At 40.2% G+C, this 13,407-nt stretch overlaps 1 protein-coding gene across 1 annotated transcript; it reads right to left on the bottom strand.

The window, feature by feature from the left end:
- Positions 1-1,526: 1,526 nt before the first annotated feature.
- Positions 1,527-7,478, bottom strand: LOC125230859 (collagenase-like). Its single transcript, XM_048136110.1, has 5 exons — positions 7,295-7,478; positions 6,126-6,399; positions 5,703-5,792; positions 2,474-2,664; positions 1,527-1,713 (listed from the first exon to the last, which is right to left on the bottom strand). Exons 1-5 carry the CDS (start codon positions 7,358-7,360, stop codon positions 1,609-1,611), a joined length of 726 nt encoding a protein of 241 aa, XP_047992067.1. The 5' UTR covers positions 7,361-7,478; the 3' UTR covers positions 1,527-1,608.
- Positions 7,479-13,407: the final 5,929 nt, after the last annotated feature.

The raw sequence follows: 13,407 nt of genomic DNA on the forward strand, positions 1-13,407 counted from the left end.
CTATACTAAACTGTCACCACATACAGTTTTAAGTTAGTGTCAAGTATTTGAGGATTCTGACGGCACATGTCAAAAAATAAACAATATTAAGACGTAACGTAACACAGGTTGACATTTACCATACAGGTATATAGATAGTGTAAGGCATCGGACAATTTGCTAGTTTTAATTTCAATAAAATCGGAAACAGAATAACGCCGTAAATCACTTAATCTTCTCTTATAAAATAAACTCCCGGGGAGCCGCGTCTGTCTGTGTGTTCGTGATAAACTCAAAAACTGAACGGGTTTTCATATGGTTTTCACTTATGAATAGAGTAATTCTTGAGGAAAGTTCAGGTATATAATTTGTTAAAGTTTTGTTTGAATTGGTTGAAATATGACGATATTTTCTAATCGAGTTGGACAAAATCCCGCTGGCTGAGAGCTTTAATCGAAAACGCTGCCGAAACCGTTTGAGCTATATCAAAATAATGTATTGGAAAATTGTGTCTCTCTAATAGGTCTACAAAAAAGTCCACGATGGCATATGTCTATCTTTTACGGATAACTTATTATAACAATTTTTATCATAATCCCCGTGCGTAGCCGGGGAGAGCCGCTAGTTATATGTATTGTATAAAAATCGAAGCAAAACATAAATATAAGTTTAATTCATATGTAAAAAAAATTTCGTCCAGTATTAAGTATAGGTATTAAGTGATAATTCAATAATAGTCATGATTTGGTTTTCTCCCGGGCGAGTTAAATCTACAAAACGTACGATAAGTACTCTGCACACGAACTTAGTTCGGGCGGCGGCGTGTCACGGCCCGCGGCGTGTCACGTGAATCCGGGCGCTAAGGCAAGTACGTACGTACGTGCGTACGAGGTACGTACCTTGCCGTGTTCGTGAAATTCGTGATCTTAGTACCGCCGGTGTTAAGATCACGTAGCTACGGTTCGGCGTGAATCACGTGTATCCAGAGCCCTAGTAAATACCGGGTAGATTGGGTAGATATGGGTATTTTCCCGGTATTTACCCGTCAGCGCCCATCTCTAATATGTAGTAGTTTTTGAACTTATTTTTTATTTAACTTACTTTGGGGTTACTATTTATTAAATATGAGGGCGCCGAAGACGCCCGGCTTAGGACCGCGTGCGTCGGGCTGCGTCCGACACTTTAAGTCAGAGGGCGCCTTCGGCGCCAGGCTTAAGGCCGCGTGCGACGGGCTTCGCTCGACACTTTAAGTTTGAGGGCGCCTTCGGCCCCCGGCTTAAGGCCGCGTACATCGAGCTTTGCTCGATACATTAAGTTAGAGGGCGCCTTCGGCACCCGGCTTAAGACCGCGTGCGTCGAGTTTCGGCGGACACTGTAAGTTTGAGGCGCCTTCGGGCCGGGAGTTTAGGACCGCGCGCATCGCCCGACACTTCTGTCGTGATGAACAGTAGGAACAAATGTTTTGCATCTATAAACTTCGATAATTAAAGGACGTACGAAGGTAGTAATAAAGGTAGGTGGTGGTAGGTACCTAATGGTATTCAGAGTTCCGTAAAAACGTATTATGTATTTAAATAATTAATTTACATCTATAATCCATTGTAAAAAATCCGACATCCGTGTTGTTCACTACATACGCTCGGCGAACCAAGGCACGAAGTAGCTGACTCGCGAGAAGCCGGCCGGATACCCTTGCTCGCAACCTCCGGCGTACGCGAAAGACGTGATACCGATCTGGAAGGTAAACATACATTAGAAAATTTTCGACTGATACCTCGGCGGTCGGGGTGGTGTAGCGGTTTACCACGTCAGCCGCGATAGCTGGAGACCCGAGTTCGATTCCCGGCTTCGCCACCAGTGGGCTTGATAGCTTTTTCTTTAGTGTATGGTATCTATTTCAGTTTATACGTTAGAAACTTAAATACCATACACTCAAGGAAAACCTAGCCGGGAATCAAAGAATAAAAATTGTTGAGTTGAAATTGGAGATTAATATTGTATTTTTTTATGAGATAGAAGGCAGAGGCATTTTCGCAAAAAAATACTCAAATCCTTTTTTTCCAAAATAGGTAAAAATGCTTTTCCTACTCATTATCAGCCCTTTCGGTCCTACTAGGTATAAAAACTGTCCTAAATTTAATTTTTCTACTTCGTTACCATTTTTCAAACACTTTGTACAGCGGTTACAAAGTGGAAAGTAAGCAAAATAATAGAAAATTTTGGCATCATCTTTTTGTCTCTTCTTTTTTGTCCAGGGTACGTAACCGAATGGCACAAACGCTTGTAGATATCTATCTCTATCGTACGTGCGCATTGGCGCGACAGAACCAGACTACCTTTCGCAGCGTTTCGTTTTCGTCAGAAATGCCATTCGGCCACGGCACCTGGATCAAAAGGGCTCGTGATTCTGAGTAGAAAAAAATTACCTACCTTAGAAACAATATTATTGGTGATTGTTCTAGCGAATAATTGTATTAAAATCAAATATACTCACCAGCTGATTGTTAAGGACCAGAGGGCCCCCAGAGTCTCCAAAGCACGTGGCGCCAGCGGGCCCAGTGGCCACACAGAGGGTGAAGTTTTTGATGCTCGCGTGGGCCGTGGGGTACGCGGTGCGGCATTGCTCGTTGGTGATGACCTGTAGGCTCGTGTGGGACAGGAACTGGTCTGTGGTGATGGGTGTGGCTGCAGAGGGCAGGATAGTATTAGGCAATTTTCAATCTAAATATATAAAAGAAGAACTGACTGACTGACTGATCAACGCACAGCCCAAACCGCTGGTCCTAAAGATTTAAAATTTGGCACATAGGTTCCTTATAAGGGTCCCCCACATCTAGCGTCTCGCGAGCGTAGCGTCGGGCCAACTGTATGGAAAAAGACGCCGCGTCGACGTCGCGTCAGGCTTTGCCCATACAGTTGGCCCGACGCGACGCTCGCGAGACGCTACATGTGGGGGATCCTAAAGTGTAGAGGAGCACTAAGAAAGGAAAGGGGGTGAAATGGGGATCCAAAGTTCAACGTCTGAATAAGATTACTTTTAGTACGCGGATCAAGCTGCGGGAAAAAACTATCAGGTTAACATAAGCCTGAAAGAAGTCAGGTTATGAAAAAGCAATTAGACGTCGAAATGAATAGTATAGTGTGCAGGAAATCCAATTGTAAAAATTTTCTAAAGATCACCAGAAATATAACCTCTAGCGACCCACCGTACAAAAAATTTGCCAATCATATTATAAATATTAAATATTATAGGACATTCTTACACAGATTGACTGAGACCCACGGTAAGCTCAAGAAGGCTTGTGTTGTGGGTACTCAGACAACGATATATATAATATATTTATTTATTTTATTTTATTTTATTTTGTCGATACGTTAACATGACATTACAGTGAGCTAATACGCCATGAAACTTAAATAACACATAACAACGTATAAAATTAGAAAGTTACAACACAATATAACACTAAGTACCTCACATTACAAAAGAGAGCCATTCGTTCTATTTACAACTTAGGAACACGTGAATCAGTAAGAGAACTCTTCAAAGAAATTAATATCTTAACTGTAGCTTCCCAATACATTTATGATAGTATAATTTATGTTGTTAAGAATTTAGACTGTTTCACTAAGAATTCTGATATCCATAATTATAACACTAGAAACAAAAATAAGCTTGCCATAAAGAAGTTTCGTGTCCGTAAAGTACAGAAGTCATTTGTTGGGCAATGCATTCATTTTTATAATAAGTTACCTGACACTGCTTTGAGATTACCCCTCCCAGCTCTTAAGAACTACTTAAAAAAATCATTGATGTTAAAGGCTTATTACAGAGTCGAGGACTATTTGACAGACAAACATGCATGGCCCGAACCAGAAACTACAAAAAACGAATAGCAATTAAAATAATTGTATTATGTATTATAGAGGACACAGTTCAGATAAGAAAGCACATCAAATATTTTATATTTTATGTTGTGTAGGTAAATTACATATTTAATGATATTGAGATTCATATTATCTTTTTCTTCTATGACAATTTGATATGTTTTCTCTGAAGAAGAACGACGTATTATTAAGCAATAATATAATTTATTGAAATTGATTTCCATAGAGTACCTAGTCTGTTCATATTCTTTGATGAATACTTTTGCATGTTAAATTGTATGTTGTTATTTAATGCATGTTAATTATAAGATGTAATGTTTTGAAAAGAAGTTGCCCGCCGAGTTTCTTGCCGGTCCCATAGTGGATACCCCCTCCCAACTGAGGGGGACTGAAATCTTCTCGAGGCTGAGGCGTAGGGTTAGAGCCGGCGTAGCTTTATTTGACGTTCATATGCGCATTGTAATATGCCTACTTGAAAAATAAATATTTCATTTTCATTTTCATTTTTCATTACACTCGATGGCCTAGCATCCTTTTCCTCACAAAACCTCAAGCATTCCTTTCTCACAGCCGCCCATCGCCATGCAATCAGATCGCACTCGGGTGTTGACGCCAAGAGCGCATTCAGTAGTGAGAGAGCACGCAGTAGTGGCGAGTTCCTTCGCGACACAGTTCGCGCAGCCGGCACCGCTAAAAGAACGCGTCGCCGAGGCCTGAGATCTATTCTGGAGACTCCCGTAACATACAGTCGCACGAGGCGGCTAACTAGTTCCGGGCAATCTGACTCTCCGCGCAGCACTCGACACGCAGTACCTAACAAACTAAAGGTCATTCTGACTTCCAATGAATTGTATCCAAGGGTTCCCAAGAGGTACTTGGTTAGATACAAAAGCGGGTAGTACCCATACATTTTTTTGTACAAAAACCTTAGGAAAGCTTTTTGCACTTTCTCGAGCATTAACGAGTATGTGGATTCATACGGTAGCCATACAATCGACGAAGCCTCTAATTTGCTTCTAACCAAAGCGTTATACACGAGCTTGATGGCCAGTGGATCATTAAACTCCCGCATGTTACGGACTACAAACCCTAGTCTTCGATAGCAGTCGGCCACAAGAGACACTATGTGCTCGTGGAACGTGAGACGCGTATTGTCGCGTATCGAAGACCACGCCTAGATCTTTAACTGAAAATACTCTATTTATAGTCTCTGATCCCAGAAAGTACTGCGCAAGTATTGGAGCCTGTGAGCGGCTGAAAGTACAGACACAACATTTGGCAGAATTGAAAAGAAGCCTGTTTTCCATACTCCACTGATACACCAGGTTGATGTCCGCTTGCAACGATTCACAGTAGTAGATTAGAAAACATCCATGACTCAGGAACAACTATCTGTGCTTATCACACAAATAAATGCCCTTACCGGGATTCGAACCCGGGACCGTGGCGCAGCAGGCAGGGTCACTACCGACTGCGCCAGACCGGTCGACAATCATATATTTGAATCAATGTAATGTGTTCGATTTTCAAAAAAATTAAATTCAGCCCTGTTTTATATAGTGATAAAACAGGGCTGAATTTTATTTTTTTGAAAATCGAACGAATCAAAACAAAAGCAACTCAATTCTATTTAACGTAGATTCAAATTCCATCGGAGGTATTTTGCCCTAATATTAGGACATTGAACCCCAGGACCCAGGAGGATAATGCTATAGTCTGGTTGTCATTCTTAAATTTCTTCAGGGTAAGCAATTTGTGAGCGCTCAGTTGTCTACAGTATAGAAATGCTAAATCACATTGAAGCAGTGCTACTTAGTAATTTGTATGATACTTACTTTCGCCCTTCCTTCCGAAGCCGGCAGTCTGCGCCCAGCTGCCGACGAATAGATCGTCACCGGAATACAGTCCAATTGGACGGATCACATCTGAAAATTATGTGTAGGTTTTATATAATTATTATGTCGACCAGCCTAGTGCCTTAATGACTGCCTTTAATGGTCTCTGGTTCAAATCTTGGTAAGAGCTTTCGTGTAATGAATAGGGATATCTGTTAATGAGCAATGATTCATAATATCTATTTATTTATTTATTTGTTTGCGTAAAAAAAATGTTATATCAAAATGTGCGTGGAAGTTTTCGGCGGATGCGAGTTCTAATCGAGGCGAAATTCACTAATATTTCTGCCAGATAGACTTGACGTACCTCTACGTAACTGTCACTACTTATACACGAAGGTTACCTAGGTAACCATCACTCACCAGTATACGGAATCCAGTCAAATTTGAGTATAGCAACATCATTAACAAGGGTGTATACATTGAAGTCCTCGTGTGTCTCCACATCCGAATGGTGAACGTGGATCCTGGTGCCGCCACTGAAGAGGAGTATGGAACCTAAGACCATTTCGAAGTCGGCGGCCGAGTTCCCGGGGGTCAGCTTGCAGTGAGCGGCGGTCACCGCGCGAGTGTTGGAGATGAGGGTTGACCCACAAGCGGAGATTTCAAGACTGTTTAACGTGATGACGAGACCGACCTGAGAACACATAAATTGAAATAGATATCATACACGAAAGAAAAAACGACAAGGCCCACTGGTGGCCGAGCCGGGAATCGAACCCGGGTCTTCAGCTTACGCGGCTAACGTCATTATCACTAGACCACCCGCCCGCCGTGGTACCCGACGAAACGACGGGACGACGTGGTGCTGAAAACATAGGTCTGTTTGGAGAAAAAGGTAAAGAAGCATTGAGAGCTCGTGGCCTAGCGGCCAGAGCGTGCTTTCAATTTGGAGGTTCTAGGCAGGAGCTAGGTTAGAACGAGTATAGAGCGGTCGCTTTAGATAGGCCCGGGGATAGTGAACTATTAGGTATGGAATTTAGATGATCAGCTTCAATAAATGTAACGGTATTCCCATTTCTATTGAATTATTTATTTCAGGGTTTCAGGTAGGTTGCTAGGTTGTGTGAGTCCAGGAATACATCCGGCCATGTCCGATTTTTTTCACATACACACTTAATTTTTAAAAAGTTCACTACGTCTTGCTACCCCACGGTTGCATAAGAAATCACAGCGGTAAACCCCAGTTGTTATATTTTTAATGCAAATCCGTGCATTCAAATTAACTCTGGAGGTCTAGAGAGGCGGGATCTACCACTTTACACTGCTAGTATTCCTACCAACTTAACAAACAATTAAATTCACAAAATTTACCTAACCCAAAAAAAAATGAACCGTAGACAAACTGATCAAAAAATACTTGCGGCGTTTTTGTTAACAATTGTTACCCACGGTACTCCTCTTTTTTTACCTCTCTCTCTTTTGACACTAGTTGAATAACATTATCGTTGAGATTCAATAAAGACTATGTACTAACAAACGTACGTACAAACAATAGTAATAAGCATCCAGAAGAGGGTTAAAATACTCACTAAGTAAGGATGGTCGCCAAGATTAGCAGGCGTGCCTCCCACTAACCTGGCGCCATCGAAGTCCATAGCTTCTTCAGCCGCCTTCAGCCTCCTGGCCAGTGGGATCCCAACCTCCTCGTGGTAGTCCGCCACTATTGGCGCCGCGAACTCCTTGCTGGGAGCCGCTCGCACCAGACCCACCAACGCCAGAGCTACCAGAAGTTTCATGTTTGATTGATTGAAACGTTTTTCTCTGCAGCCCTTTTTATACCAATCGGCTTTGAAGAATATGATAGGAAGTAGTAATTATTAGATTAGGTATTATCAAGATAGCAAGATAGCAATCCGGTGATTAGGCCTACTGACAAAAACAGGAAAAGATCTAAATTACGATTGAGATATTCATGACTAGCGACGGAGGGGAGTGAAGTATTAGTTATTCCACATTTCAAATAATGCATAATTAAGTCGTTCTTGAGATTTTTTTTATACCACGTCAGTGGCAAACAGGTATATGGTCCGCCTGATGGAAAGCGGTCACCCTAACCTATGGACGCCTGCAACTCAGAGGTGTCACATGCGCGTTGCCGACCCATTAGAAATATTTAGTAATGTGTCAGACAGACGGGATCCTTTTGTACCTTTTTAAAACAGAACAGAACCTTTTAAAAAAAGATAGTAGGTATGACAGAGCAGCAGGCGACTTTGTTTTACATAATTTTTAAGAAAAAAAAACCGCCGCTTTTGAGGTTCTGGTGTATGTAGAAATGTGTAGGTAATTTTTAAAACTGCTTTTAATATAAATCTTTGATTATTTGATGGAAACAAATTTAATGAATATACGTATACCGTTAAGGTTTGAGGAGTTTCCTCAATTCCTCATTAATCCGATATCCGATTACATATAAGAAATCGAGCTTGACAGAATTTGACTTGAAAACTCAATATGTAAGCATAACAAAGAGAACAAATCTCCTAACAAATAAATGTCACTATTCTGAACTTAAATGCATGCTGTTATTATAAAAATACACGAAAGTCACTATAAGTGTGCCCTTCAGATTTGAGGAGTTCCGTTCTGATCTTCATCAGCAGTTCCACTGCACCAAATGTCACTGTTCTGGACGTAAGTGCATGCTGTTCTTATAAAAATGCCAAAGTCACTATAAGTGTGCCGTTCAGATTTGAGGAGTTCCATTCTGATCATCATCAGAAGTTCCACTGCACCAAATGTCAATGTTCTGAAAGTAAACGCAAGCTGTTCTTATAAAAATACCAAAGTCATTATAAGCGTGCCGTTCAGATTTGAAGAGTACCGTTCTGATCTTTATCAGTAGTTCCACTGCACAAAATGTCACTGTTCCGTACGTAAATGCATGCAGCATGCTGTTATTATAAAAACACAAAATTCACCATATGTATTCCTTTCAGATTTCAGGAGTTCCCTCGATTTCTCTACTACTACTGATAAAAATGGGACCAATCTGTATGCCTATACATTCGATCAAAAAAAAATTCAAAATCAGCAAAGGCCTTATTCGACATACATCCATTTCCCCTGTGCTGATCTCTTTTTCAGAATTTTCCGTAATCATATAAAAATGTAAAATAAATAAATAGTCAATATTAAATTATAGTATTTTATTTATGCCACAGTTTGAGGCAGAGACGAAAATTGACAATAAAGACGTCGCGAGTATTGTTTGTTGTCTTATTATCAACATATGGACGAAACATGTGACAGGTGCTGTTTTGCACCAATATTACATCTTATCGAGAATCTTCCGATTGATTAGGTAATCCTATTATACTCGTATTAATTACTTATAAACTATCATTATTAGAAGATTTCGCTTTTAGGTCACTTCCGTGACATGTTTTGGGAAGTTAATATCGAGCAGTTGGATAAACCTTGACTAATCGTATTCAGGAACATTTAATCATTTTAAATTTTGTTCTGTACAGATGGTGTTTTTTTTACGCACTAGTACGAGAAGTGGTTCATTATATCCCAGGTCGAAACTTCGGAGGCTCATCAGGGTGGCTAGCCGAATGGCACAATCGCTCACGAAACGCTCACGAAACGAAGCGCTAGTAGATATCTATCTCTATCGCGCTTGCGTATTGGCGCGACAGAGCCAGCGGCGTATCGCTTTCGTTTGGCGTCGGAGAAATGCCTTTCGGCTACGGGGCCTGTACTGAAAAACCTCGTACGATACACGTGCGAAAAGGAAATTCGTAACTCGTGTCGATTTAAAACTCCCTTTACGCACTTATATTTGTGGACAGTTTAAGTAGTAGGTAATTGTGGAAAAGTTATGTCACGCGCCATAATGAGATGGGCGATTTTTAGGGTTCCGTACCAAAAACCGCGCCTCACCGTTACCGTGGGCCTCAGTCAATCTGCGTAAGAATGTCCTATAATATTTATTTATTTATTTAAAGGTACAACAGGAACCCTTATGGTGGGACTCTTTCCGTCTGTCCGTCTGTCACATTGTTAAATATCTCGAGAACTAAGTACTTACGATATCGATATGAAATTTGGAGTAGTTATAAACATTGTGAACCTCTACAAGTTCAAAGTATTTTTATTTTATTAATTAATATAAATGATAGAAAATGGCCAAAATGAAAGGGGGGGGGGCAAACTGAAAATTTCAGGTAACTAGGTCATGTGGGGTATCGTTAGAAAGAGCTCAAATTGTACATATCAAAACTTTTAATATGTTTAAATGTGTTTAAAGGAAAATGTAAAAAAAAAATACCCCCCCCCCCCCCCCCCCCGCCCCCTTATCTCTGGAGTTTACCAACATAAATTTATGATATTTTCACCAAACATGGCTATTATAATGAATATTAGAGGAGAAATAAAATTATTCCATAAAAATCATCTTCCATACTAGTTCGCGCGCATTAGTTTACTCAATTTGCCGATAGATGTCGCTGTACGTTGAACGCTCATTTCCTACATCGCGTTTTTTCCTGATATAATGAGGTCGATTCAGGAGCGTCCTTGTGACATGTCGTAAGTCGTAAACTATTGAAGTCGAATAGTCTTGATTTTATTTGGACGTTGTCTAACAATAAAATTGTATATTAAAATATTACTTGTTATGTGGGAAATTGAGTCTTGAGGGATTTAGTCAAATCTGTAGAGTTCTATGAATAACATTTTGATCATTCAACTATTGAAAGTTTGTATGGAACCCTCGAGCGAGTCCGACTCGCACTTTACCGTTTTTTTTTAATTTCCAGCGTAAGATTTCGTCGCTCAAAAGTCCGTATGGAAAATGGCGAAAATCTAATTTAAGTAAAAATACGAGAAAAAATGTGGAAATCTAGTGGTAACCGTTCTGTGAGGAAACAAGAACAGGAACAAATATCTGTCTATGTTCGTCACACAATTATTTAATGCCCTTACCGGGATCTAACCCAGGACCGCGGCTTAGCAGGCAGGGTACTATAAACTACGCCAGACCGGTCCTCTAAGTGTAAGTATATGGCTAAAAATGTACAGTCAGCCAAAAAAGCGGTTTACCACTTTTGGACCTTATGTGTTTGAAATAGAATCGGAAAGTGTGGTAAACCACTTTCTTGGCTGACTGTACTAACATTGAAAATAGGTACGTATAATGTCGACGACCGGTCTGGCTCAGTCGGTAGTGACCCTGCCTGCTAAGCCGCGGTCCTGGGTTCGAATCCCGGTAAGGGCATTTATTTGTCTGATGGTTCCTGAGTCATGGATGTTTTCTATGTATATAATATAAAAGATAAAGATAAAGATAAAAGATAAAATTTATTTCATAGAAAAATATCTAAAATTAAAACAATCACAATTCTCTTAAATAATGCTTAAAAACTATAAATATAGGTACAAACATAAATAACAAGAAAGTCTTGTATGCAAAAATTTTAAGCAGGTCAACATAATATTATTTTACGCCAATACCTAAACTAAGTAACTTAATACTTGTATCTTAGGCATTTCGTGTTAGTAGGTCAGTATAATGTAGGTGCTTATTGAGCAAAACAATAAAGGTTATAAATTGTAAGTAAGTAGGTTTACATTAACTTAAATAAGTGATAATAAAACGTTTCTCCTTAGACATAGTATAAATAACAGGGTAGGGTTTTAGCAGGTGCCGTCATAATCTATGGTATTTAAATACCTTATAAGGGCACTTTTCTTTCCTGGGCACGAATCATCTCCAGTTTGGTGGTAAGCTGGTTTTTTGAATCGCATACATGTAGCGCATTTTGGTAGTTCTAGTATCTTGGGGCATTCTTTGTTGGTGTGTCCCGATAATCCGCAGTGGCTGCATGTGGATTCAGCTTCTCTGCAGTATTTAGCAGAATGACAATATTGCTGACATTTGTAGCATCTCGTTAACATAGTATAATCTCGTGCTGGGCAGGAAGTCCAATTGGTAAAAACGCGCTGTTGCTGAATGAGTATCCGTCTTATGTCGCCAGAGCACTCTAATATATAATTGCATGTGGCTTGGTCCTTCTTGCCAGATTTATGACTTAGTTTTATAGAGCTCATAAATGTGTCCTTAGAAATATTTGGCTGTTGATCTACCATATTTTGTTCATAAATGCAGTCGAAAACTTCGTTCTCTGTTATATTTGAAGGCACGCCCAACAAGATGATTTTAGGTCTTCTTTTGGTAGTTTCTTCTAATTTCAGTCCTGATTTTTGAAGCTGCTGGGATGCTCTTAGTTTTTCTAGGTCATCCTTGCGATCGGTATTTATAATAACGCCTCCGTTTTTCGTTTTTCTCATTCCACGAACATGTAGCTTGAGAGCTTCTGGTTTTATCAGGTCCTGTACAAGTTTTTTGGTATCTTCACTTGATTTGTCCTTCTCCTTAGGGTAAATTACTATAGAGTTGGTCTTGGTAGGTAGGTACTATAGATGAGTTGTTACCTGTTCTCACTTTGTCGGCGAAGGATACAGTCGGTTCTATTTTGGGGGCAACTTGTAAACTATTTTGGAGCTCTTTGATTTGTTCTACGATGTTATTTTGTTCAGATACAGCTTTTAAATAGGCACTGTTGACCAACACTTGCTGCTTAACCGCCTGGTACTGCACTGCAAGCTGGGACACCCCACTTGATATATTCCTGCTCAGTTTGTTAATCCTTATTTTCTGGTCCGAGTTCAGTTTCCCTTCAGTCGAAATATTACATATTTCACTCAAACATTGTTCAATTGAGGATAACCAACTTTGGATTCCACTGGTGGACACCACATCAACCGGTGCGGGCTGCGATGACTGTGCTGGCGAAGGTTGTACTGACTGTGCTGGAGAGGGCTGTGCTGAAGTGTGGTCCATATTCGCAGGTCCTTTTTCAGGAGGAGGAGTCCTTACAGTGCGCGAACTTCTGTTAAATGCGTCTCCCATATTTCCGTAAACTCGTCCCCATTAGGTTCACTTTTAGATAGCTAAAACGTGCCACACTCACAATTATGTATTGAAAAGTGCTGATTTAGACTTGACACAGTTTACTCAATTTTTGTTATTAATTAAATAAGTTCAGAATATTAAATGACACGACCTCCCACGACAGCGATCGCGATCACGATCATATAAGTGTGACTTGTTGAGTACATACTAGTTATGTATTCTGTAGAATTAGTTGGAGATTGCTAGCTTAACAGTCTCTTGACATTTTTTTTTATTTCTAGTTCTTTTGACACTTGGAGAACCTTTACACCTCCAAATTTTTATTTTTTATTATATCCCATTAATTATAATTGACTGTGGGGACCTTTTACATCTCCCAAGATCTTGTTTTCAATTAAGTCAATTTAAACTATGTAACATACAAGCACGGAATGTTGTGTCTTACATCTAGGTATACCGTATTCACTTATTATTGGAATAGCCCGGACAGCTTGAACATGTCATGCTCGCTAAAAAGTCTTTGCTTACGGTGACGTCGTTGATCGGGTCGCCACCTTCCCGAATGAAGGTTGAGGGAGGCGATGGCTGAGATGCGCGCCATATTCGTGAACGGGTGCTGTTTGTGAAGACCGGTCTGTTTCAGCTAATAGGGGCTATGCTATTCTATGTAACATTAATTTTGAATGAGATTACGTTGAGGCACTCTGTTGGGTCCTTGTT

The sequence above is a fragment of the Leguminivora glycinivorella genome, chromosome 11 (genome assembly GCF_023078275.1).
Source record: "Leguminivora glycinivorella isolate SPB_JAAS2020 chromosome 11, LegGlyc_1.1, whole genome shotgun sequence".
NCBI lineage: Eukaryota > Metazoa > Arthropoda > Insecta > Lepidoptera > Tortricidae > Leguminivora > Leguminivora glycinivorella.

Bases quoted from the DNA above. Each gene is read 5' to 3' on its own strand.
- LOC125230859 (XM_048136110.1), bottom strand. From the start codon at position 7,360: ATGGACTTCGATGGCGCCAGGTTAGTGGGAGGCACGCCTGCTAATCTT. The intron at 2,665-5,702 runs GTAAGTATCATA...TGCCCTCTGCAG, and splicing joins CTTCGGAAGGAAGGGCGAAA to CCACACCCATCACCACAGAC. The intron at 1,714-2,473 runs GTGAGTATATTT...TTTACCTTCCAG, and splicing joins TGGTCCTTAACAATCAGCTG to ATCGGTATCACGTCTTTCGC.